Here is a 25,137-nt window from a genome sequence, read left to right as displayed (position 1 = left end):
TTTCAGGTCCATGCTCCTTCAGGCACACTAGCGGGAGTGCAGTCAGGGATTCTCGCATAAAGAGCATAGTGCTGGTGAGCATTTACGTGTGGGAGTTTGGAGCCCTGTCTGTCAATCCAGCCATATCTGACTCTAGGCTACGAATTGTTGGAATTAATAAATGAGTTTGTATTCATTGGAGGACAGCCTGTGAAGAATTTTGGTCCGCGCAGGGTATGTTTCATAATACTCTGCAGGATAGATTTCCCTTCTCCATTCCTTTGTTTGGCCATTTCCACATTTTTACAATTGACCTCAGCTCCAGAGGCATGAAGGCTTGAAGCGGTGGTGGTTTTCTCTGCCTGAACCGCGGCAGTCGTTGTCATTTTTGGAACATTCAGTTGATGGCATTTTACTTCATCGTCCCGGTCCGTGTTCTCTGAGAGGATGATCGTTACACTGCTGGGGGGAAGGGGTGGTTGAGTCTATGCTGTTGCCCAATAATTTCTGCGTCATTGGTTTTATATTTATTGTCTAGTTCCACTGCAGTAGATTTTAAAATATTGGGTAAAATGTTTGATCTAATTTTATCTGGTATTTTTGTTTTTTGTTTAACTTCTGCAGACGTTTTCTATTCTTCTTCGAAAGCTTGTTGGCCGGTAGTTCACCACTAATCAAACTTGATGATTCATTAAGTGAGGAATTCACTTCACCCTATTTGGATGGATGGACAGTGAGTTTTGATATTTTCAAGAATTTTTCATCTGGTGCCGGGCCAGATAAAAGGTCAAGGTTTGAGCAGGGTGGTACCCTGCCATTGGTGTCTGATGCTTCACCATTGGGTCTTGGCCTTAAGTTATATTTACTCAATGTGCACTCTTTTACTAGCTCTGACATTAGACTAGCAAAGTCAAAATCTTCTCTAAGAGAGAACCGGCAGGCAAACTGCAAATCAATGTTTATCATCATGGGTTATCATGGGTTTGCAGTTTGCCTGCCGGTTGTCGGGCTTTCACAATGAGAGAATTTAAATTGACTAATTAAGTTTCATTGCTTTCACGTAATTCACCAGAGATTGTAAAATGAGTATTTGTGTGTCTAATTTATCAGCGTGCATTATAGCTGCCTGACCAATGGTTGTCACTGTACTGTCTATGGCAGTGCGTCAACTCAGTGCATTTTCCTATGCATTTTTCACCTGCATGAATTGGGTTTTTGCTTTTGAAATCATGGTTGGAGGGAGGGGAAGGAGCACCATTAAAGGACAGGACGAACAATCCTGCTGCATTTTCAGAATGCGGACCCGTTAGCTCTTGCATATGTAATGCCGACGGTTACTTATCAACTGTTTTTGGACACCAATGTGTACTCGTGGCACCCATCCTTCAATCACACTGGAATTAGTTTCCATTTGCAAGAGCTAACGGGCCCGCATTCTGAAAATACAGCCGGATTGTTCGTCCTGTCCTTTAATGGTGCTCCTTCCCCTCCCTCACTAATTCTTTGAGTCCTGATGAAGACCCCCCAATAAGGATGAAGCAACCTTTATGATAACAGGGGTCGAAACGTTGACATATCTGTATATATATCAAAAGTAGGCAACAGAGACATGTCTATCTGCGCCTAGATTGTTATATTTATTTGAACATTGCTTTGTCGAAGTTATAGACAGGATTGGTTCTAAACAAATTAGATGTACTTAAATCACATTACCTTTCCGTTCCTTCACACAATCACACAACTCTCCCTGAGCACTCACTCCTTCCCTCTTTTTCTGAGCATCAATATGTACCAATTTTGATTAAATCTCTTATTCATATGTTTTGATTAATTCTATTTCCGTGATGCAATATTAAATCACAGTTAAATAATTTTTTGTTGTGACGTTTTGAATTATTTAATGGATTTGAGTTAAGTTCCACGTACATGAATTTGTAAACAGCCAGCCACTGTGGCCTTTTTTTGTACCATTGTTGATGTAGGATTGTGTTTTTGACTATGGAGGTACAGTTGCTGATTGTCCTCTGGATTTGGTGATCCTGGGAGGGAACTGCAGCATCCAAGGTCCAAGGTTTGGGTCTTTTTTGTTTTACAGTACTTTCTTATTTCTGTAGGAGGGAAAACTTGATTCTTCATATTTGACTTAGATTCTGTGGAAGTTGATCTTAAAAATAATGCTGCGCTACCCCGTTTGTGGGAGGGGAGTTCCCCCTGCTTTCATTTGTCAAAAGTTGCCTTAGACCTGGTTGCTCTTGATGCTCTTGTTGCGCGGACGTTCAGTAGTGATGAACTTCTTGTGTGCATTTCGATCACTAAGTCGCAAGGACAGTGTTTGATCCTGGCTCCGTACACACTAATGGCTGGACAGCCTTTGAGCTGGACAGCATTTAAAGAATAGTATTGTGACCAAAAATTCAAGTGAAAAAGTGGGTGCCCCCACTTGAAAGAAACGTTTTGCTTTCGCTGCCCACCTATTGGCGACCTTTCTTCAAATTCCTCAGTTCCAAGCAAACAATAGAAGCCACATAAACTCAATACCCCCAGCTTCTCAATAAATCAAGTGTTTCTTCTGCAGGGAGAGAGGAGGGTGACAGGTCCATCGGTGGAGAAGGGCAGTCAGAATTCTCCAGACAAGCTAAATGTTCAATATTTAACAGTCCATAGAGCACAGTTCACCGTCAGTAAGTAGTAACACAAGGGGGAACAGCTGAACAGGTGGCAAGCCACCGCCAACCCCAGCAGGCTGTACTGGCCTACTGCTGGCCACCTCTGCTAGGGGGGCAACCAGTGCCTAGCACTCACAAAAGCTACACCCCTGTCCCTCCCTCAAAATTCCTGGGCTCCGACTTCTCGGACAGTGTGACTATAAGGGCTCAGGAGACTCCGGATTTGATCTCTCTCGGCTGGTGATAGATGTCTAAAAAGTGTGCGGGGACTCGGGGAGCAATGTGATTGGCAGGCGGGGGCAAACCAGGAACGTTTTGTGCCGTCCTTTCAACTCTATCATGCTCTAAAATGCTCACTGCACTCTCTAATGCTCTGAAATGCACCTTGCATGCCCCTTACGCTGCGGCAAGATGGCTGCAGCGGACAACGCAACCCACACAAGCCACATTGGCCTAACGGCGGCCACCTCAATGGGGCATGCGGTGCTGCATCCTAGTGATTGCTGTCTGGCTCCTGCCGCCTCCTGCTGCCTACACAGCTTCGCACAGCTCTTGCACTACTCTCAGCCATCTCTCCTCTTGTCTCTGTGGGGCCACAGGGTTAAGGGCCAGTCTTAATTTCTGAGCCCCGCCCTCTCTTTACTTTGCGTGAGGGTCCTGGGTAACCCTGGGCGGACAACTACGCTACACTCGTGAAGTTTGCGTAGTTTGTTCTACTTCACGCTACGCGAATTGCACATAGCACAGTGCAAAATCGCATAGCGTAGTTGGCTTTTTTTGCTCGCTTGCAGTCCTCAACGTCAAGTTGGCGACCGCGAGCGAGCCAAATGACATCCCGGCGAGACTTCTTCCTCGTTCGCGATCAGCAACGTCAAGTTGCCGATTGCGAGCGTAGAAAATAAACCTCCTGGCAAGATTCTCAAAGCGGGGAGGTCAAGTTTCTCACTGCGAGTGGTCGCGTATGCTCGCGACTGCTCGCGATGAGAAACTACCAGTCCGCGTTGAGAAAGCTGCAGCTCGAGTAAAAATGTACTCGAAAATGACCGCTTGCACTGTGCAAGATGCCGTTTGCAATGATTGCACAGTGCGGACAAGCATCCGGCACTGTGCAATCATCGCAAACAGCGTACTACGCAGTTCGCATAATGCTACGCGTTTCTTGCGTAGTGCGAAGTGCACTTCGCGTAGCTACGCATAGCGCTACTACGCGAACTACGCCCAGGGTTAGTCCTGGGTACTGCTATACAGGCGGCCCTAGACTGCCATCCAGGCTGTAGTCATTGCTGCAGGAGGGCTGCAGGAGAGCCCGTGGAGTAGCCCGCCAACAGCAGTAGGGGCGAGGGCAGAGAGGCTCAAAGACGGCGTGGGGCAGTGATCTAACAGCCGGCAGTCTGCGGCCGTTAGTCCCGCCTCTCTCTTGTAGAGCCTCTCACGGACATAACACGTAAAGAGTCTAACCTCTGGCCTAAATCGTTTTAAACAAGATTAGGCAATTAATTCAATCGAGAATGGCCACAAGAAAGGAATGTGACCTCTTCTCTTCAAGTGTTCTCAAAAGTTAGGAATGAGTTAACGATAGAAGGTGATATTATCTTAAGAGTTGGTAAATTTGTTAACAACAAAGTTGTTAGAAAAAAATTATAGAGGTGCTCCATAGAAGTAATTTTTTTTTTATTTTTAAAAAGAGACCATGAGTCAATTATTTTAATGCTGTCATTTTTGTGTTTTTCAGGTCCCCGGAGTGATGCGGACCAGCAGGTAAGTCTTCAGTTTCTTTCTTATTGTCTCCGAGGTCCTTCATGTGACATTTCTATGTGTCAACTTTCTTAGACATAACCTACGAAAGAGCATTTCTTGAGCAGCGCCAGCAAACACATGTAAAATTGAAGTAAAAACATCAAAATAATAAGCATGAAATCCAGACAACACATGTTTGGTTATATTCGATCTAAATCGCCTAATCAATCATTGGTCACTTTTTTATCATTCGCTCGATGGCCCATTCAAAACTGAAATTTCCACCACAATCAAAATTACAGGCTGCGCAAAAACGCCACACTTTTCACTGTTGTCCCAAATGCACATTTTGCTAGGAAAAAGGTTGCAAAATCGGTGCAGGAAAATGCAGCGGAATTGAAGAAAAATATGCTAGAATTGGCGAGGAAATATAAATTTCCAAAGGTTTACCTAATTTCTCGGGGGAAGCTTGTAATACTGTGACATCATACATTCTTGTGGTGGGTTACTATTAGCACTGTAGGGAATGGATGTCCCTAATTGGACAATTTTAATGTGTAGAGGAAGCCCTTGTATGCCACCTATAAAACCCTTGTGAGATTTGGGGTTGAAAAACTGACAACATTTGGTCATGGGAGAGTGCCCTACTCCAGGCATAGAACCGTTATATGCCAACTCTCAATTCTAAAGCATGAACAGTACTTTCCAACTGAAGATGATCATACAGGTTCTGCAAGTCAGGAATGTCTCCTGCATGGTAAACTGGTGTGTTCCTTGCCCTAAACATCTGACTCCGAGTATCTGGTACCATGTTTTTTGGTTTTGTCCCTAGCCTCACAATAATCTAGTGTATGTGCAGCGGATAAGGCCTGTCCTTTGACATGCTTGATGTCCTGAACCTGTCCTGCGACTTGGAGGGGTGCATCAAGCAAGCCTTCATATTATTGACAGTAGCCAACTATCCCTGTCATGGGTTTAGCATGTAGGGCGGTGGTGGCAGCGTACCATGTTTCGTGAATCCATGGTTGTTTCCAGACATTGTTATCTGTATAACTAGATGTAGATGCCTCCCAGCCCCACTTGTTTTCATTTCATGCACTATGTACTAACCCAGATCCTAGCTTACCAATTGTATATTGAGTGTGGTAGTGTATGCAGCCTGTGTGGTATATGAGTGAGACAAAGTAATGAATAGTTACTTACCGGTAATATTCATTACTCTGAGTCGTAGACCTCCCAGTCACAGTCCTGCTTCCCATCCCTCCCTCCCTGTTCGTCTTCTTGTGCTTGGGTGTACAGGATGTGATTACGGGGGTCATGGGTTAAATGCCACATGATGTGGGAGTGGCTTGGAGGCTAGGGATGGGCTTGTTGAGTTTTACTTGGAAGTTCTGGGCAAGGAGCTCATGAGGTATTGACTGTGATGGGTAGGTCTGACGAGGAGGTAATGGAGGTCTGTGGGATCGATTTCGGAAACTACTGGCCAGTTCTTATACACAAGATAAAGGTGAGGGTGTTTTGTCAGAGAGTGGAAAAGTGTTGCTGACAGTCCTGAAGCTGGAGGGAGGAGACCCAAACATTAAAGTCAGATAGAGGAGGCAAGGCTCCTTTAGAAATTCAGTTTAGGTCTTTTGATGAGTGAGGCCGCTGTTTAGTTTTTCAATAGCAGTACCATTTGATAGATGATGGGGGGCGAAGGGTGCAACTGTGGTCTCTGTTGCTAAGGTGAAATAGACCCCTTAAATGAGGCCACCTTTTCCGCTGCCCTTTCTTTCCTGCACAGATTTTGCAGCATTTTTCCTAATATAATGGGCATCGGGCACAGCATTGAAAGTGTGCTTTCTTGCACAACTTCCAATTCTGATTGTGGGGAAAAGTACAGTTCTAAAAGGGCATTGTGATAAGGGCCATTATAGGACAAAAGGGCAGTCGAGCGGAGGATGAAAAAGTGACCAATGATGGATTAGGAGACTTAGATGGAAAACAAGCAAAAATATGTTGTCTGGCTATCATACTTACTATGTTGATGTTTTATGTAAGCAATTTTGCGTGTGTTTTCTGCTCAAGATATCCTTTTTTGCAGTTTATATTGCTGTTTCCTCTGTTGCCCTTCTGTGCCCAGCCTTTGCCCCTTACTTGTCCTGTTTTCTGTTGGCCGCTGTTTCCCTTGCTGTGCCCCCGCCGCGTTTCCCGCCACCTCCCCGCTCCCCGCTGCTGCCCCCCTGCGGCCCCGCCCCCTTCCACCTGAGAGCCTTCCCATTCGCCGCCCCGCTCCTGCCTCCCAGCTGCTCCTCCCTCGCTCCGCCCCCCCACTCTCCTCATATGGCAGAGTGGCAAACGCGCAGCGTTGACGCGCAGCGGGCGTGCCGATTGTGCGCCGAAGGTGCGCCAAAGGTAAGCCCGTCTGCGCCCGTCCGCGCCAAGACCGCGCCGAGCGCCAGACCCCCTGGCTCCCGCCGTCGCCAACCCACCCGCCTGACCTACGACGCCACCAACCTCTTCGCACTCAACACCGGCCGGATCCAGGGCTGCTACCGGGCCACCCCGAGACGGACCCACGGATCCTTCAGCTGCCGTGCCTGCAAGTTCACCTGCATCCGGACCTGCACTACACCCACACTTGCCAAGAAGAGCACCAACATCAATCACCTGAAGTGCATCCTTCTCAACACCCGATCCGTCCACAGACACGCCGTCCAACTCTGGAACCTCCTCGACACCACATCTCCAACGTCGCCTTCCTCACAGAAACCTGGATGAACGTCTCCTCAGCTCCCGACATCGCCATCGCCATCCCGGACGGATACAAGATCACCCGGAGAGATCGCGTCGCCAACCAGACTGGAGGAGGCATCGCCATAGTCCACAAGAACACCATCCGCATCACAACCACCACCGATGACACCCTCACAGCCGCCGAACACCTGCACTTCCAGATCCACACCGATCCCAAGACCACCCTCAGAGGCACCCTCATCTACAGACCCCCGGGCCCACGCACACAATTCAGCGAAGATTTCGCCGACTTCATCAGCCCGCACGCCCTCCCCTCCACCGACTACATCCTCCTCGGGGACCTCAACTTCCACCTGGAGAACAACAACGACCGCAACACCACCACCCTGCTGGACAACCTCGCCAACCTCAGTCTCAAGCAGCTGGTGACCACCCCCACCCACTACGCCGGACATACACTCGACCCCGTCTTCTCTTCCAGCAAGGACATCGTCTTCAGCCACGCCACCGGTCTCCACTGGACGGACCACAGCTGCATCCACTTCAGCTTCAGAAGGAACACGACCCACCACCACCAACAACAGGCCGCACGCAGAAGCTGGAACAAGATCACTGCCGATCAGCTCGCCGCATCCCTGAGCCAGGACCCCCCCGTATGCTCAGCGAACCCCAGCCAGGCCGCCAGCAACCTCACGAGGTGGATCAGCAGATGCGCCGATGACCTCACCCCCCTGAGGACCCCACCCAGTAGACCCGGCAGTAAGAAAGCACCATGGTTCACCGACGAACTCAAGAGCTCCAAGAAGAACTGCAGAGCCCTCGAGAGAACCTGGCGCAGCGACCCAACACCAGACAACATGACCACCCTCAAACTCGCCACTCGAAAACACCACCAACTGATCCACGCCACCAAGAAAACTGCATTCAAGGAACGACTGGACAACAGCGCACATAACAGCAAGGAACTCTTCAACATCGTCAGAGAGCTCTCCAACCCCAACGCCGGCAACAACGACATCACCCCATCACAAGACCTCTGCAACTCCCTCGCCGCCTACTTCCACAATAAGATCGCAGACATACACAACAGCTTCAACACAGAGCCGACGAACCTCACGACCGCAACGGCACCCCCCACCACCATCCTCCACGCCTGGAACTAGATCAACACCGAAGAAACGCAACGCACTATGAACTCCATCCACTCCGGATCCCCAACCGACCCCTGCCCCCACCACATCTACAACAAGGCCGACACCATCATCGCACCCCACCTACGAGACCTCATCAACACCTCCTTCGACACCGCTACCTTCCCGGAGAGCTGGAAGCACGCCGAACTCAGCGCTCTACTGAAGAAACCAGCAGCAGACCCCACTGACCTCAAAAACTACCGCCCCATCTCGCTCCTCCAGTTTCCAGCCAAAGTCATCGAGAAGACCGTCAACAAGCAGCTGGCCGCCTTCCTCGAGACGAACGGATCCCTCGACACCACGCAGTCTGGCTTCCGGGCCAACCACAGCACCGAGACCGCCCTCATCGCAGCCACCGATGACATCCGAGCCCTAATCGACAACGGGGAGACCGCGGCCCTCATCCTCCTGGACCTCTCCGCGGCATTCGACACTGTCTGCCACCGCACCCTAGTGCAGCGCCTCGACAACGTCGGAATCCAAGAGAAGGCGCTAGAATGGATCATCTCCTTCCTCGCCGGAAGGACACAGAGAGTCCGCCTCCCCCCGTTCAGATCAGAAGCCACCGAAGTCATCTGCGGCGTCCCCCAAGGCTCCTCGCTCAGCCCCACACTCTTCAATGTCTACATGAGCCCCCTTGCGGCCATCGCACGCCAACACAACCTCAACATCATTTCGTACGCCGACGACACCCAGCTGATCCTCTCCCTCACCAACGACCCCGCCACAGCCAGAGCCAACCTACACGAAGGGATGAAAGATGTAGCCGAATGGATGAAGAACAGCCGCCTGAAACTAAACGCAGATAAGACGGAAGTCCTCATCCTGGTATCATCACCCTCCGCCTGGGACGACTCCTGATGGCCCCCCGCCCTGGGCAGCGCACCCAAACCTACGGACCACGCACGCAACCTGGGCTTCATCCTGGACTCCTCCCTCTCCTTGACCAGACAAGTCAACGCCGTCTCCTCGTCGTGCTTCAACAGTCTGCGCATGCTTCGAAAGATCTTCCGGTGGATCCCCACCGAGACCAGGAAGACGGTTACCCAGGCCCTCGTCACCAGCCGACTGGACTACGGCAACGCCCTATACGCCGGAACGACTGCCAAACTCCAGAAGAGACTCCAGAGGATCCAGAACGCCTCAGCAAGACTCATCCTCGACATCCCCCGACACAGCCACATCTCCGAACACCTGAGAAACCTGCACTGGCTCCCGGTCAACAAGAGAATAACGTTCCGACTCCTCACCTACGCACACAAAGCCCTACACAACCAAGGCCCGAGATACCTGAACAACCGCCTCAGCTTCTACACACCCACACGCCAGCTTCGCTCGACCAACCACGCCCTCACCGCCGTCCCCCGCATCCGAAGAGCCACCATGGGAGGAAGATCCTTCTCCTACCTGGCCGCCAAGACATGGAACTCCCTCCCGACCCACCTCCGACAGACGCAAGACCACCTCGCCTTCAGGAAGCAACTCAAGACCTGGCTGTTCGAGCAGTAGCGGACCCCCCCCCCCCCCCCTCCCCAAGTGCCTTGAGACCCTCCGGGTGAGTAGCGCGCTATACAAATGCCTTGATTGATTGATTGATTGAATAAAGTTGTGGAAAAAAAGAAAAAGAGACAAATAGAAATGTCACAAAAGGGACCTCGGAGACGATGAAAAAGAAACTGAAAACTCACCTGAACTTCCCCGCTGGTCCGCATCATTCTGAGGATCTGAAAAACACAAACATTACAGCATTAAAAGGGATGAAGGACACGAGCAGGAGTGACGAGAAAATGCAGAAAAAAAGAAAGGACTGTTGTATTTGCAGGCGGAGGAGGAGAACGTAGAAAACGTGAGAAAGGACAAGCAGAGGGATGAATGGAACTGGTGATTGAGGCAGAGCCAGAAGACCCAGAGGAGTGGAGAGTTTTGCAGAGCATGGAAGAAAGAGGAAGGATGCCTGAAAGCTGAGCTGGATGGATCTGAATGGAGGAGTCCATTGCTCTTGCCGCTGAATCTACTGTTCCAAGGCATGCTCAAGGATTTTTCTGTGTGTCCTAACCATCCCTGACCAACTAAGCAAAATTGTCTTTCAGGTGCTTTAGATACACGTGGCCCACCATCTCCCATGTGCATAGACGTAGATGGCTAGAAGGCATGTGGTGTTCTTTGGTTGCCACTCCAGACTCCTTGCCGAAAACACCTTTTACCCAATAAATTGCAGCTTCTTAGATGCTCTGTCTGGAGAAACGTTGGGAAATTCTCCCGGGGTCTGCTTGGAGCAAAAAGAGGCTTGCATGACCAGTCTTTCTGGCGAAGGGTGGGAAGAGAGAAAATCAGGATTCCCTATTGCCAACCTATATCAGCCGGAGATAAGTCTCTTGACCTCCAGGGCAAACGTTAGTTTATCCCATGCCATATTGATGTCCTCCATGAGAACATCATTGAATGGGGTTAAAAGTTCAGAGGCCACCAAAGTGGCCTGTAGAATCCCTGTCAGGATATGTGACATGGCCTCAACTGTGGGCAGGAGTAATGTAAAGCAATTTTGCTGCATTTCTCAAGACTGATGTAAGCGTGTCCACCACTGGAGGTTCTGGCCTGGACGGGCACACCATTTCCAACTATAGGAAGGTGTCAAGTTCACTTGCATTTTGCCGTGCAAAACAACCTGCAGTGTATGAGTTTGAGAGAGGGGGAAAGCTGACCTCCTGACTGCTATCATCATCATCATGCAGAATAAATTGGGGCATTTGTATCGGATCTGACACAAAAAGATCCTCCGTTGTCTGCCAATACTTTTTTCTTGAAGCAGGCCCAGGCTAAGTACCTTCTCTATACCTTGCCTCTTCTGCTAAGAATTGCACCTCCTTTCTGGACCGCCTCAATATAGCTTTTGTCTGAGAGGATGGTCCTTGAGGCTGGGCAAGGGCAGATGAAGTCTCTGGATAAGCAACAGGATACTGGGCAGCTCCAGTCAACACCGGGGGTGGTTCATATGGTGCATTATTTGGTTCGCCTGGCTTCAGGGGTACCCTAGTCGGGGGTTCAAACAATTCTGTGGGGCCTGCAGGTGAACCAGAGTGAACTGATTCATTCCTAAACAGTGCCATCATGATGTGGAGGTATTTATTGTAAAGGATCGGTGCCAGGCACTGGAAATTCTGGAAAGGGTGCAGGCATTAGAGCTAGAAACAGGGCAGGGGCTGAGGCCAGTGCTGAGGCTGGAATGAGCAAGGGCTCCTTTCGTCAGAGGGATTTCAACCAGCTATGGCTTGTAGGAAGACTCCACTGGAGTGCAGAGCACTCACTAGACCTATTCCAAGAGCCGGAATGACACCTGGATGAGGACCTGTCTTGTAGTCTCTCCTTGTGATTTCTTTTCTTCTCATCCGAAGACTTCTAGAAAGAAGAAGAGTGTGACTTTGATCCTGAACATGAGCATGATCGATGCCAAGCTTGGTGTTCATTGCGTTTGTTGAAAAAGGGTCCTCTCGCAAGGGTCATTTCCAAACTTTTTGCCTTCTTCCTCCTCTTTTTCTGACCTTTCTGTTGACTTTAGGACTCTGAGCTCTTTCCCTCTGCTAACCAGTGCTAAAGTGCATGTGCTATCTTCTATAAACTGGTTATAATTGGTTTACCCCTATTTGGCATATTTAATTTACTTGGAAGTCCCTAGTAAAGTGATATACTATATACACAGGGCCTGTAAATTCAATGCTACTAATGGGCCTGCAGCACTGATTGCCCCACCCACACAAGTAGCCTTTGAAACCTGTCCCAGGCCTGCCATTGCACAGCCTGTGTGTGCAGTTTACTGTCACTTCAACTTGGCATTTAAAACCACTTGGCAAGCCTTAAACTCCCTTTTTATTGCACATAGGTCACCCCAAGGCAGGCCCTAGGTAGCCCTAAGGGCAGGATGCAGTTAAATAAAAGGAGGAACATGTACTTTTCTTAATTTTATTTTTATATAGAGTTTTTTTAATTTCATCAACGTAACAATCAAAACTTTATCATCAGTTGCAGACATTGATAAAGTGCATAGGAATTAATTGGTACAGTACTCACAGTTGTCATCATTGGTTGTAACACAGGTAGTGGCTAGAAAAAAAAAATGAAGTAACATAGCATGTACAGGAGACATAGTTAATTATTCAGTTTGTTGAGCCATAAAATAAGAGGTCAACAGGCCCCATATGTCACGTGGTCGGGCCTTACATGGTAATTCTTCTGCATAACATATCAATTGGTCTCTACAGTAAGCCATGTCTTGTAGCCAGCGTTTACATGTTTGTGCGGGCCTGCCGCCCCAGTGAATAGAGACCCTACGCTTTGCCAGCAGTAGTGCAATAGCTACCAGCTTACGACGGCCAGTGTTTTTCAGTGCAATTCTTCCAAGCAAGCAGGCATGCATAGTACATTCTGTACTTTCCTCTACAATTGCGGAGATGGAGCGTGTAACTTGCTCCCACTATTCAGCAACCTTGGGACAGGACCATGCTAGGTGTTGGAAGCCTGCACCTGGTGTACCACACCGAATACAGCAGTCTGATTCACGCAAGCCATATTTATGCAACTGAACAGGCGTGTAGTACATCTGGTGCAGATATTTAATATTAATAATTCTAAGGTTCCCATTGGCAGTTAACTGCCCTGTCAGTTTGCAACACGACTTCCAATCTTTCGGTGTTAATGGCTCTGTTAAAATAGCATTCCATTTTTCAAGTGACCTATCTATCTCCGTAATTTCTTCAAGTTGTGAGGTATGATATAAACGTGTAATCAGTCTGGGTCTGGTGTGTGTGGTGTAAATCAGCTGCAGGGCTCCCAAAGCCTGCGATTCCATGGGAAAATTGGGATATCATTTACTCTTAGCTGCTCTCTGTCGTAAATAGAGAAATATCATCATTGTAGTGGCACGGCCATCCTCCCTGTACTTTGAGATATCAAGGAATTTACACCCGGGGAAGAGATCGCCCATTGTGCGTAACCCCGCGTCATGAAGGATCTTGATGGATCCAATCTCATTAGTTACGGATATGGCATCATGATGCAATAGGGGCATAGCTGGGGCGTATAGCGGTAGTTTGTTTGCTCGCTTCCCAAGTTCGTTCCCTGCATTTGCCGTGCAGTGCACCAAGTCTATCTCACCCTTTTCAAAAATCGTACGGCTATTGACAATCATCGCTTTAAGCGGCGTGGGGTGGACCGAACCCTCCTCCACAGCCACATGAGGGGTAAAAGCAGGTGTCTGCTGCCAATAATATACATAATGTGCTTGAGCACATAGATAATATAGTCTGAGATCTGGTACCATGAACCTGCCCCTATCAAAAGGTAGCATTAGTTGTTCCCATTTCACTCTTGGTTTCTTCCCACCCCACATTAACTTGATGAGCAACGTGCGAAGTGTGGCGAAAAAGTGTTGTGTCATTTTGATCAGTGCTATTCTATCTGCAATGGACAGCGGCAGCTTTATCCATCTATTTACTTGATCTTCAAGTTTCATGACTGCCTTACCATAATTATTTTGTATGACCGCTTGGGGATCCTTGTGGATCCAAACACCAAGGTATTTGACTGGGTCAGTACTCCATTCCAGTGGGTAACCAAGTTCCATGCGGGGCGTGCTGTCAGTGAGTGGGAGTATAATTGACTTATCCCAATTAATGCCGAGGCCTGAGTGCCATTCAAAGCGAATGTAAGTCGTTCAAGATATGTGTCAGGCTCACGAACCTACAGGACCATATCGTCGGCATACATTGACACTTCAAGGGGGTGTTGGTAGAATCGCAATGCTGCTGATGCATATCTTTGGCGTAATATGCATGCCAACGGTTCCAGCGCAACCGCAAACAACAGGGGCGATAGTGGGCAGCCCTGCCGAGTGCCACGTTGTATCGGGAAAGAGGCAGAGGTCTGGCCATTGATGCGCACCTTCGCCACTGGGTCCGTATACAATAGTTTGATCCAATTAGTATATACAAAGGGCACTCCCATTCGATGTAGGACCGCAAATATATAGGTCCATGCAATGGAATCAAATGCCTTAGCGGCGTATAGTAAGACCGCCACTTCAGGCAATGTTGGCTCCAGTAAATGCAGCATCGTAAACAATGTACGCAAATTATGCGATGTAGAGCGAGTCGGTATGAATCCTGACTGGCCAGGAAGTACCATGTCAGGTAGAAGGAGTTGCAGTCTATTGGCCAACATCTTGGCCAGAATTTTGACATGTAAGGAGCCAGAATATCAACAAACTCGGCAGGTAAGCCATCCGTACCAGTGGTCTTCCCATTTGGTAATATCTGGATAGCCTCTCGTATTTCATCAAGTGTTAGTTGGTGCATTAAAAAAAACCTGTTGCCTGCGCGAGAGCCAGACCAATGCTATATCCTCCAGATATTGCTCTAATTCCCCTGTACTCGCTGATTGTTTACCGGCATATAGTGTTTGATAATATTGCACAAAGGAGTCTAAAATACCCGGTGTGTCAAAGTGAACAGTCCCATCATCTGCAAAAGCCTGTACAATGTGCGGTTTGGCCCAGGGTTCTACAATTTTGTTTGCTAACGCCCTCCCGGGTCTACCACCCTCTCCATAGTACCTAGCCATCCACCTGCGTGATTTATGTTTCACCTCTTGCTCCGCCATCTCATTGTATTCTGTAACTTTTGACCTAATAGATGCTAGGGTTGTCGCATTTGCCGTGAGTGTATATGCTCGTTCAAGGTCGCCTAATTCGCATTCAAGTCTCTGAATGGTATTTCTTAAGGATTTAAGGACACCTGCCTGTATTCCCATACACTCAAGGAATAAGAAAGTGCCAGTACTGATGCTATTTGAACACTCAGATAAACCAATCACTCGTACCACTCAAAGTGATTGTAATCATTTTATTTAGAAATTAATTGTATTTTATTTTCATTTTGTATTTAAAATTTACTTGTGGGGATCATTTTACATTTTTAAAGATACGCTCGGGAACAATTTTTTAACAGACCAAACATGAATATTATTTACAATTCATAAATGATAAACATACAAATGCAATTACATCATACATACAAAGTGAATGAACAAAAACCCAAAAAACCAAAATAGTCAAAAGAAGTTTATAAAAGAAATAGGAAAGGAATTCAGAAGGATTTCAAAGAAAAAAGAAAGAAAAGTGGAACATATAGTGTCCCACCAAATTTTGGCACAACAGTCTAGTGTTCAGGTAGAATAGTTCAATTCTTGGCAGAAACAAGTGTTGTGAATTAAAAAAGGTGTCAGGTGTATTTACAAATAATGTGTATTTGCAAGGATTGAACTATTCTACCTGAACACTATTGTGCCAAAATTTGGTGGGACACTATATTATGTATTATGTAATTGCATTTGTATGTTTATCATTTATGAATTGTAAATATTCATGTTTGGTCCGTTAAAAATTGTTTCCGAGCGTATCTTTAAAAATGTAAAAAGATCCCCACAAATAAATTTTAAACACAAAATAAAAATAAAATACAATTAATTTCTAAATAAAATGATTACAATCACTTTGAGTGGTACGAGTGATTGGTTTATCTGAGTGTTCAAATAGCATCAGTACTGGCACTTCCTTGTTTCTTGAGTGTTTAGTTGGCCCAGCCTTGCTGATTTTTGGCCAGAACCCTATATTGATTCTTATGTATACCCAGACAGACACCACGTATTGTGACTTTGAATGCCTCCCAAATCGTTTCCATGCTCTGTACTGAGCCAATATTAGTATTAAAATATTCAAGTATCTCTTCTTTTAGTTCCTCACGGAACACTTGATCCAGCAGTGAGGATGCCTGCAAGCGCCACTGAAATTGGGACAGTGTGTGTGTAGGCACAGACATGCATAGTACTACCGGGGAATGATCCGACAATGTCTTAGGCAGGTGTCGGACTGAAGTGATCCACGTGTTCACATCATGGGTGGCTAGCCAAAAGTCTATCCTGGACCAAGATTGATGAACATAGGAGTGACAGGTGCTCTCACGTCGACCAGGGTGTCTTAGCCGCCAGACATCCAGTAGACCCAAGCCCTTCATACCATCTAGAACAGATATAGTAGCTTTTTTATGCGTGTATTCTGCAGAAGTTGTCCTGTCTTCACTAGGGACTAATAAAACATTAAAATCACCACCACAAATAAGTGCAGCAGGGGGACGCATATTTATCTTGTTCCAGAGTGTGTCATAAAAACCAGGGTCGTCTATATTAGGGCCATATACATTAGCTATGGCTAATAATCAACCGCAGAGTTTACCGTGTGCTATTATATACCGTCCCTGGTCCTCAGCATCTACATGCAAAAGATCAAATGATACATTTTTCTTAACTAAAATCATGACTACCCGCGCATAGGAGGAGTACGAAGATGCCAAGCGGACTCCAGCCCAACTAGTAGCAACTGTCTTAGCAGTATGTTTAGTGAGGTGAGTCTCTTGGAGCAGAGCCAATTGAATACCATGTCGATCTAGGTAGGCCAATACTTGCCGTGTCTTTTTGGGATTATTTAGTCCCCGCAAGTTCCATGTCATCCATGTGATGACATTACCACCGCTATCCGGCATGGTGACATGTTTCGTTATCAAACGTGTCAGCATGTAAACCTGTGCCATTGAACTGTACCTGTACCTTTTGCCACCAATGTAATCTGCATTTCAAGCAAGTGCAAACAACAAATTCCCCACTCACCCTGCCCACCCACTAGCATCCCAATTATGCTAGGGTCTCCCTGTAAAGAACAAAAAACAGAGGCATGGAACATCATACCCCTCATTTGAAAAGTAAAACACCTAACAAAGTGTTCCAGTATAACAGGAAATCAGTTCAGGGGACACCCTCTTGGCGGAACACCAGAAGCCGTGCAGCATCCCCGCGGTAGTCGGGGGGGGGGGGCAGGGCTTAAGGAAAAACTAACCCCATCCAGCAGAGTGTCAAGAAAATCATGTGTAGCGAGCTTCAGAGGTTCTATATCAACACATCAAGACAGGAGGTTGCAACATTAACGGCAATTACCAAAATGCGCACTACAGAGCCCCATATAATATACTATGTGGCATGTATACCATGCTATAAAAGAAGCATGAACAATGTCTAGCAATCATAGCACCTACATCCCATGCCAATTAAGTCCATAGGGGTTCCTGCGCATGCCGAGTGCATTAGGCCCATAGTTCAGTGAGCGCCATAGTGTCCAACCCACAACATTCTTGTCCATTGCTAGGAATATCCACCAGGTGCGCACCGGGGGGCTCAGCGGCAGAGCATGCCTCTTCAGAAATATTATATCAGTCATGAGTACATTAGGGATTGGGGGCTTGCAGTACATATCACAACATAAGCAGTGTCGAAGAGAAATAAAGAGTATATAGTAGAACAGCAAAGAGTATCAACAAGAAACTAGCTGTAGACAGCAATAATTACAAAGATGGTACCAGAAGCCAGCGCTTTGTGCTGCAGAATGCATCAGTCTTCGGTGTCTGCATCATCATTATCGCTTTAGAGGATTCCTGTCGCTTCACTTGGCGTGCAGACTGCATGGCGTCTTTTGGTGTTGTAAAAATATTCACTTTACCTTTGTGCTGCACCCGCAGACGTGCCGGGTACAGTATAGCATAATGGATTTGTAGTGCTTGTAGGTTTTTTTTTCCGGATGGAACTCGTGTCTTGCCTGCTGCACCGCAGTCGTGAAGTCTGGGAACAGGGCAACTTGCACTCCTTGGTATGTGGTAGTCCCCTTCTCTCTCACCAGACGCAGTGCAGTGTCACGATCACGATAATTAAGAAGGCGAGCTATAATAGGGCGTGGCGGAGCGCCCAGTACGGGCCTGAGTGCTAAGGACCTATGTGCCCTATCCACAATCAACATATCAGAAAAATGCTCCGCACCCAGCATGTCCTTTAACATAGCATCCACATAAAGTTCAATTTTTCCCGTATTGACGGATTCAGGCACTCCAGTAATTCGGAGATTGTTGCGCCAGGACCTGGCCTCAAAATCTTCATTCTTTGCCTGAATTATGGCCAGGAGTTTCTCCATTTGTGCGCATGATTCGCTAACGATCCCCACCTGGTCTTCCGGGGTAGATATGAGCAATTCAGCCTCCGTGATGCGGGAGCCATGTTTGTCAAGTTTTGCCGCCATATTGTCCATCCTTAAATTGAGGTTGTCAATTTTGCTATCAATCACCTGCAAACTGTGTTGCCTTGCAAGCATCATGCGTTCTAGCTTCGCGCCAGTGCCAGGTTCCAATTCCGGCTCAGTATCCGATGCAGGCGGAGTGCGGGATTTAGTGAGGCGTTTAGATTCAAATGAGAGCTTAGGTTGTTGCTTGTCTGGTTTACCCATTGTCGCCGTGGCCCAATCTGCCAGTTGTAGACACGTGGGGTGTAGGAGTACAGATGTGCTGTCACCGCAGTTCGCAGCAACACACTGACCACCTGAGGCAGCGAAGCGCGGCAGTCACCAGTTGCCCAGTTGTAGGGTCAGTGCACCCACAGATCTGGTCTGCGATTCTGGATGCAATAGCGAGAGATGGATCATTTAGGGTGTGCGCAGCATCAAAGATCACACAGCGCCGTCAGAGAGGTAGCGCACTACTAGGCAAGAACGCGCCAGCCTCTGTATCTCTCCACACTAGGTCACTTCACCACAAGCACTCCGGCCAGCTGCTGTAATATCGATCAGGAGTGACAGTCGCCAGCTGTATCCACCATGCACATAATGCAGTATCGTTCCAGGAGTGCAGCCGCCAAGTTCATGGGGCAACACAGCAGCGCTAAGTAGGCAATCCCCACATCCCCCTTCAAATGCGCAGCAGCATCATCCACAGCAGGCAGGTCGCCAGCGCCATATCGGCAAACAGCCACAACTACAATGGTACAGGGAGCAAAAGAGGACGGCTCAGCAGATGTAGGAAGGCGAGCACCGCAAGTGGCATGAAGACACAGTCATGCCCAAGTAGAGGCCAAAGTGTGCCGCACTGCGGTCCCCTAAGGCAACAGCACACCGCCGCGCACGTCTAATCCACTGCCAGGAATCCAAAATGGTGACCGTGTGCACAGATCTCAGGCTTATCTGGCGCCGCAGCGGAGTGTATCGTGGCAGGGGCACCTCAGGTTGTCAGCAGCACCACAGTGAGAGTGGCGCACTCAGCCACGGTCCTCAGACACAAGCGTGTGATCGTCACAATGCTCCGCCGCCTACACAATAGGGGCTGGAGCGCATAGTTCTGGGCAGGATAGGAGTGAAGAAAGCGCACGGCCGCCGTAATACAGCCAGCAACACCGGGCAGTACAGTCACTGGAAGAGCAGCCTATTAATCACCACAGCCATGCACCGCAAACAATGTGCCAGTGCCCCCGGCAGGAGATCGCTGAGGCGGGGAGGAAATCGCCGCTACACCACAGGACACAGATGCCACCCTCTGCCCTTTACTGATCTTGCCGCTCCTTCAGGCTGCGGACGGTCCTCATTCAAGTGTCCAATGTCACTGGAGGCGCCTCCGCAGGTCCGCAACACCCGCTGTATAGACTGCACCTGCCAATCCACACAGTCAGAGTGCTCTGTAGTGTAACTTATAAGCGCTCACCGGTCATCGTCTGTTACGGAGGGAAGCTGCCATCTCAGGGCCGCGCTGTCATCCAGGAATCACTGAGAAGGGAGCACGATAATGGCAGCGCTCTTGGCAGGAATCGGGCCGCTACATGCAGGGGAAGGATCTCCTTATCTGTGCACCGCTGGATGGACGGAAGTAGAACAGGATTTTTGCCCGATTGAAGCCCCGACCCGCGGAGCAGCACTAATGTGCAGCCATCTTGCGACGGGCTCTCTAGCGCCCCCCCCCAGGAACATGTACTTTTACGTTTTGCATGCCCTGGTATTGACAAACAGCTCAATTTTGTTTTCACTACAGTTAGGCCTACTCCTCTCATAAGCTAATATTGGGAATTCTTTAACACACTTTTAAGATGTAATTCCGAATCAGAAAGGAGTGGAATGGTAATGATAAATCATCCTTATTGGTAAAGTTGGATTTAACCTTACTATTCTAGAAATGCCACTTTTAGATAGTGGGTATTTCTCTCCTTGTCTGCCTTGCAACCTGTCTCCAATACACATCTGGGTGGGTGACAGCTTTATTTTTTTGCATTCCCTGTGCACAGCTACAAACACAGGAAGGGTAGGGGTGACAGAGAACTCATCTGCATCTTGATAGCTCTTCCTGGGTTGAAAAGGAGGGGAGGGGGGAGCTGACACTCACATCTTGAATAGGCAGTACTTTGTTTCCCACAAAAAGGGCTGATTACCCCCAACTGATATTCTGGAGCCAGGGTTGAGAAGAAAGGGCCTGTGTGCATTTCAAAGACCCTGCTTTGAAGTCACCCCCACTTCAAAGACACAACTGGGTATAAGTACTGGGACTCTGACCCTACCAAGACAGTGCTCTACTGGACCTGTGAAGAACTCTGCCAGGAGTAAAGACTGCTGTGCTACAAGGATTGCTACTCTGCTTGACTGCTGCTCTGAAAGCACTGCTTTTATGCTTTGCTGTCCTTCTGCCTGCTGATCTCTGCCCTGCTGAGGACAAGGACTTTTATCCATCTCACTTAAAACTAGAGTGACTCCAAGGGGCTGCTTGCTTGCCCCCTGTTCTTATGTAGCACGGCCATCAAAGATTTTCTTCAACCCTGCAACAGCACCTGGACTCTGACATCTGTGAGTACTGCTCTGCCAAGTGGTGTGAATTCAGTCCAGGGCCCTTGAAAGGTGATTTCTGCTGTGCTTCTCCATCCAAACCGACGCGTCAGTGACTTTGCGCCGATCAGGACTGATCCATTGCCCTTCGACACCGATGCAGTTGTCACATGACGACATTGTTTCAACGGACTGTGCAACTCGATGACGACAGACTGCTCGGCGACAATGTATCACTAGCATCATAAAGGGGTTCGTCGACAAAGCCTTCATTGATTGCGTGTATCGGAACCAATGCATCGCCTCCATCCATGGGATTTATGACAACACCTGCACCTCCTCGCATCCTCCCATTGAGTCTTCAACATTGACTCCTCCTTCATCCAAGGTCCTATTTCAGCTAAACTTGTGTGAGTCCTGTAGCCAGCCTGCCCTCCATTGTGGTCAACCTGAACTTTGGGTTTACCCCAGTCTAATGTGACCAGCTGTCCCCAGTTGGCACATTATGACTATACCCACTATATTTTCATATACTCTTTACAAAATGCATACCTCCAGGGCTACTTATCGGATTTTTATTGTTTTGGCCTTGTTTATTCATAAAAATATAATCTCTTTTTTTATAACCCTGTGTGGAGTTTTTTTGTGGTGTATTCATTGTGATTGTGTGTGTGTGTGTGTGTTACAGAAAATACTTTATACATTGCCTCTTCGACACCGATGCAGTTGTCACATGACGACATTGTTTCAACGGACTGTGCAACTCGATGACGACAGACTGCTCGGCGACAATGTATCACTAGCATCATAAAGGGGTTTGTCGACAAAGCCTTCATTGACTGCGTGTATCGGAACCAATGCATCGCCTCCATCCATGGGATTTATGACAACACCTGCACCTCCTCGCATCCTCCCATTGAGTCTTCAACATTGACTCCTCCTTCATCCAAGGTCCTATTTCAGCTAAACTTGTGTGAGTCCTGTAGCCAGCCTGCCCTCCATTGTGGTCAACCTGAACTTTGGGTTTACCCCAGTCTAATGTGACCAGCTGTCCCCAGTTGGCACATTATGACTATACGCACTATATTTTCATATACTCTTTACAAAATGCATACCTCCAGGGCTACTTATCGGTTTATTATTGTTTTGGCCTTGTTTATTCATAAAAATAAAGTTTTTTTGTGGTGTATTCATTGTGATTGTGTGTGTGTGTGTGTGTTACAGAAAATACTTTATACATTGCCTCTTTAGATAAGCCTGACTGCTTTATGCCAAGCTACCAGAGAGTGTGCACAGGTTATGTTTTAGTATGTATCTAGCGTACCCTGACTAGAGTGTTGGTTCCTGCTTGAACAAGGCTCATACCTCTACCAACCAGAAACCCCATTTCAAACATTGGTGATTTGCTCTGAGGATAGGACTTGTGAGTGTGCAATACTGTATAGCACTTGATTGCTCTCTATAACTCCACACTAAGACCTATTTGAGCCCTTATCAATTTTCCCTAATTGGCCTTTGATTTATTTCTGCTAAATGATGTCTCACTCTGGAGTAGCAGCACTTGTTCCTGCAGAAATTGATTTCGAGCTGGCCAGGTTAGAAGTCTACATTGTGCTTCAGCTGAGAGATTTTTTAAGGATTTCACATTTCTACAAGAGGCTTCACCAGGAAGGTGGAGGTGCAGAAAGCCTTGAGAGCCTGGGCAGAGACCCAGGTTGAAGGGAATGACAATCCAGAAGAAGAACAGAACATTCTTGAGGGGAAGGATGAGCTGATCTATGAATTTCATGGGGATTTGTAACTACCTGTAGAAGGGGCCAACAACTTGCTAGTAGCAGTACTAGACCATGGTGCAGTGTCTCCTCCAGTAACCTGTCCCCAAAGAAGCTGGCAGGCAGGAAGGAGGAAATGAATCTCAAACTGGAGCTTACTAAGTTGGAGCAGGCTCGAGAAGAGAGGAGGGTGGCAATGAAGGAGAGGAAACTAACCCATGAGCTCAACCTCAAAGAGCTGGACATAAGAGCCCTACAAGTGGGGTCCAGCCACAGCAATTGTGACAGCATACCTGCAGTTTCCACTGGTGAGTCCAGAGTCTGAATACCCAAGGATTTGGTGCCCAGTTATATGGTGGGGGATGGGACAGACAAATGGTTTACAGCCTCTGAAGTGGCTCTAAGAGTGCACAAGAACTCAGATAAATTATGGGGTGGTAGTTTATGGAGGTATATTCCCATAGTGGGAAGGGCCACTGTTAGACCTGGCATCTTTTGGCATGTTCCCCCTGTCTTTTTGCTTTCTGACCTCCTGGTCTTGGCTCTTTTTTTCTGGTTTAGTGTCTCTGCACACTTTCTCACTGCTGATCAGTGTTAAAGTGCACGTGCTCCTAGGATAAATTGTTTTATGGATTGGTCTTTCATTTATTGGCTATTTGATTTACTGCTAGGTCCCTAGTACAGTGCACTGTGTGTGCCCGGGGCCTGTAAATCAAATGCTGCTAGTGGGCTTGTAGCACTGGTTATGACACCCACACAAGCCTGCCTTTAAAGGGTTCTCAGACCTGCCACTGCAGTGTCTGCCCACAGTTGTGACTGCCATGTCAACCTGGCAAGGGTATTCATTTGCCAGGCCCCAAACCTTCTCTTTTCTTACATGTAAGGCATCTCTCAGGTAGGCTCAAGGTACCCCTATGGGCAGGGTGCAGTGTATGTGAAAGGTAGGACATGCATTTGTGTGTGTAAAATGTCCTGATAGTGTAGTACAGTGAATTTCATTTTTCACTATTGAAAGCTATCTGTAGGATAGAATGGGAGTTACTTTGTATAATCTTACAAGCATAACTTCCCCTTTGGGACATGATAGAGAAATGGAGTTTGGGCTCAATGAACTCAGAACATGTGTGGTCTTTGTTTTACAGAGCTGCACCAATACCTGATAGATAGTAAGCTTTCTTACCCCAGGAAGCTTGCTGATGAGGCAGACATCGGGGTCAGCATGGGAGTGTCCGAAAAGGTACCGGGTATGACCTCAAGACGGGTGGTATGTGTTCCCCCTCAAGAGATTGATGGGTAGGTCAAGAGAGACCCAGACAGGTCTCATGGTATGGAGGAATGAAAGGGTTCCCATGTCCCTTCCGAGAAGAAGGAGGGAGGTTCTTGTGGGTGGTGGCCCAGGGCACCCCATTTCCAACCCTGCTGCTTTGAGTATTCCCAACCAGGACACAAGCAAGGGTATCTCTCTGTTCATAGAAACCACCCACTGGTGGGATCTCTACTGGGGTGGCCAATGTGGCTTTAGAGGAAAGTAGTCGTCCGGGGCAGGTCATAGAACATGCCATGAACTCCCTCAGCTAGGAGATAGACTCAGAGAGTGAGTTGATGATCCCTGAGGGTGGAGGTTGTCACTTCCACTAGGTGGGAGCGAATGGGGTCCCAACCACTGCTCTGAAGGATACTGGGACTAGCAGGATGATTGTTGTGGAATGGCTAATCTCCCCCGAGCAGTACACCTCTCATGTGTGTAGAGTAACTCCAGCCCACAGGCAGGACTTTTTCTGCCTTATGGCCCTGGTTCTCCTAGAGTGGGGTGGGGAGGTGACCCAAAGAAGGGTCATAGTTAGCCCCCAAATGCCCACTGACTACATTCTGGGGAATGAGCTGCCCCCAGTGTCAAGATAAGGGGGGCCGCCACAGGCGCCCTGACAGTTCAATTTTCTGGGGGTACTACTCACATACGGAGGGCAAACACCCCCGGGTGGAGGGGTAGGAGAAGGAAGGACTCACCCCTGACTCCTATCCAGCCCAAGGGTACAGACCCTGGGTGTGAGGACCAGTTGCAGGATACATCTTCTGAACTGGTGGGAGATGTAGTGGGAAAAGGATGCGAGGCATCTGGGGCTACTGCCCACCATTCTGAAAAACCACAGAGGACAGATACCCCTGAGCAGCCTGGGGCCTGGCTTTTGACTCTGACAGTTTCCAGTGGCATCTGCTGGTTGCTGTCCATGTGGACAGAGTTTTCCTTGAGTTGGGGACAAGGGGTGGGATGGGCAGCATCACTTTGTTGGCCATGGTGGTACTGTCTGCCTGCTGGAATGCATCTATGAGCAGAT

The 25,137-nt window shown here is 48.0% G+C and overlaps 1 protein-coding gene across 6 annotated transcripts in view; it reads left to right on the top strand.

Moving 5' to 3' along the window:
• Window positions 1-25,137, top strand: part of LOC146833305 (uncharacterized) — a 328,801-nt gene that overhangs the window by 117,805 nt on the left and 185,859 nt on the right. For 4 of the 6 annotated variants that reach the window (XM_085601006.1, XM_085601003.1, XM_085601004.1 and 1 more), the window contains one exon: window positions 1,962-2,050. The exons of 1 other annotated variant lie outside the window; for it this stretch is intronic. In XM_085601006.1, coding sequence (XP_085457132.1) covers window positions 1,962-2,050 — 89 coding nt within the window. Of the gene's footprint in view, window positions 1-1,961; window positions 2,051-4,377; window positions 4,404-25,137 lie in introns of all 6 variants that reach the window. One more of the 6 variants, XM_085601007.1, reaches the window with a different exon arrangement.

Source organism: Triturus cristatus, chromosome 4_2 (assembly GCF_964204655.1).
Source record: "Triturus cristatus chromosome 4_2, aTriCri1.1, whole genome shotgun sequence".
Lineage (NCBI taxonomy): Eukaryota > Metazoa > Chordata > Amphibia > Caudata > Salamandridae > Triturus > Triturus cristatus.
The sequence above is the reverse complement of the archived record's forward strand: the minus strand, read 5'-3'. Positions and strand labels throughout refer to the sequence as shown.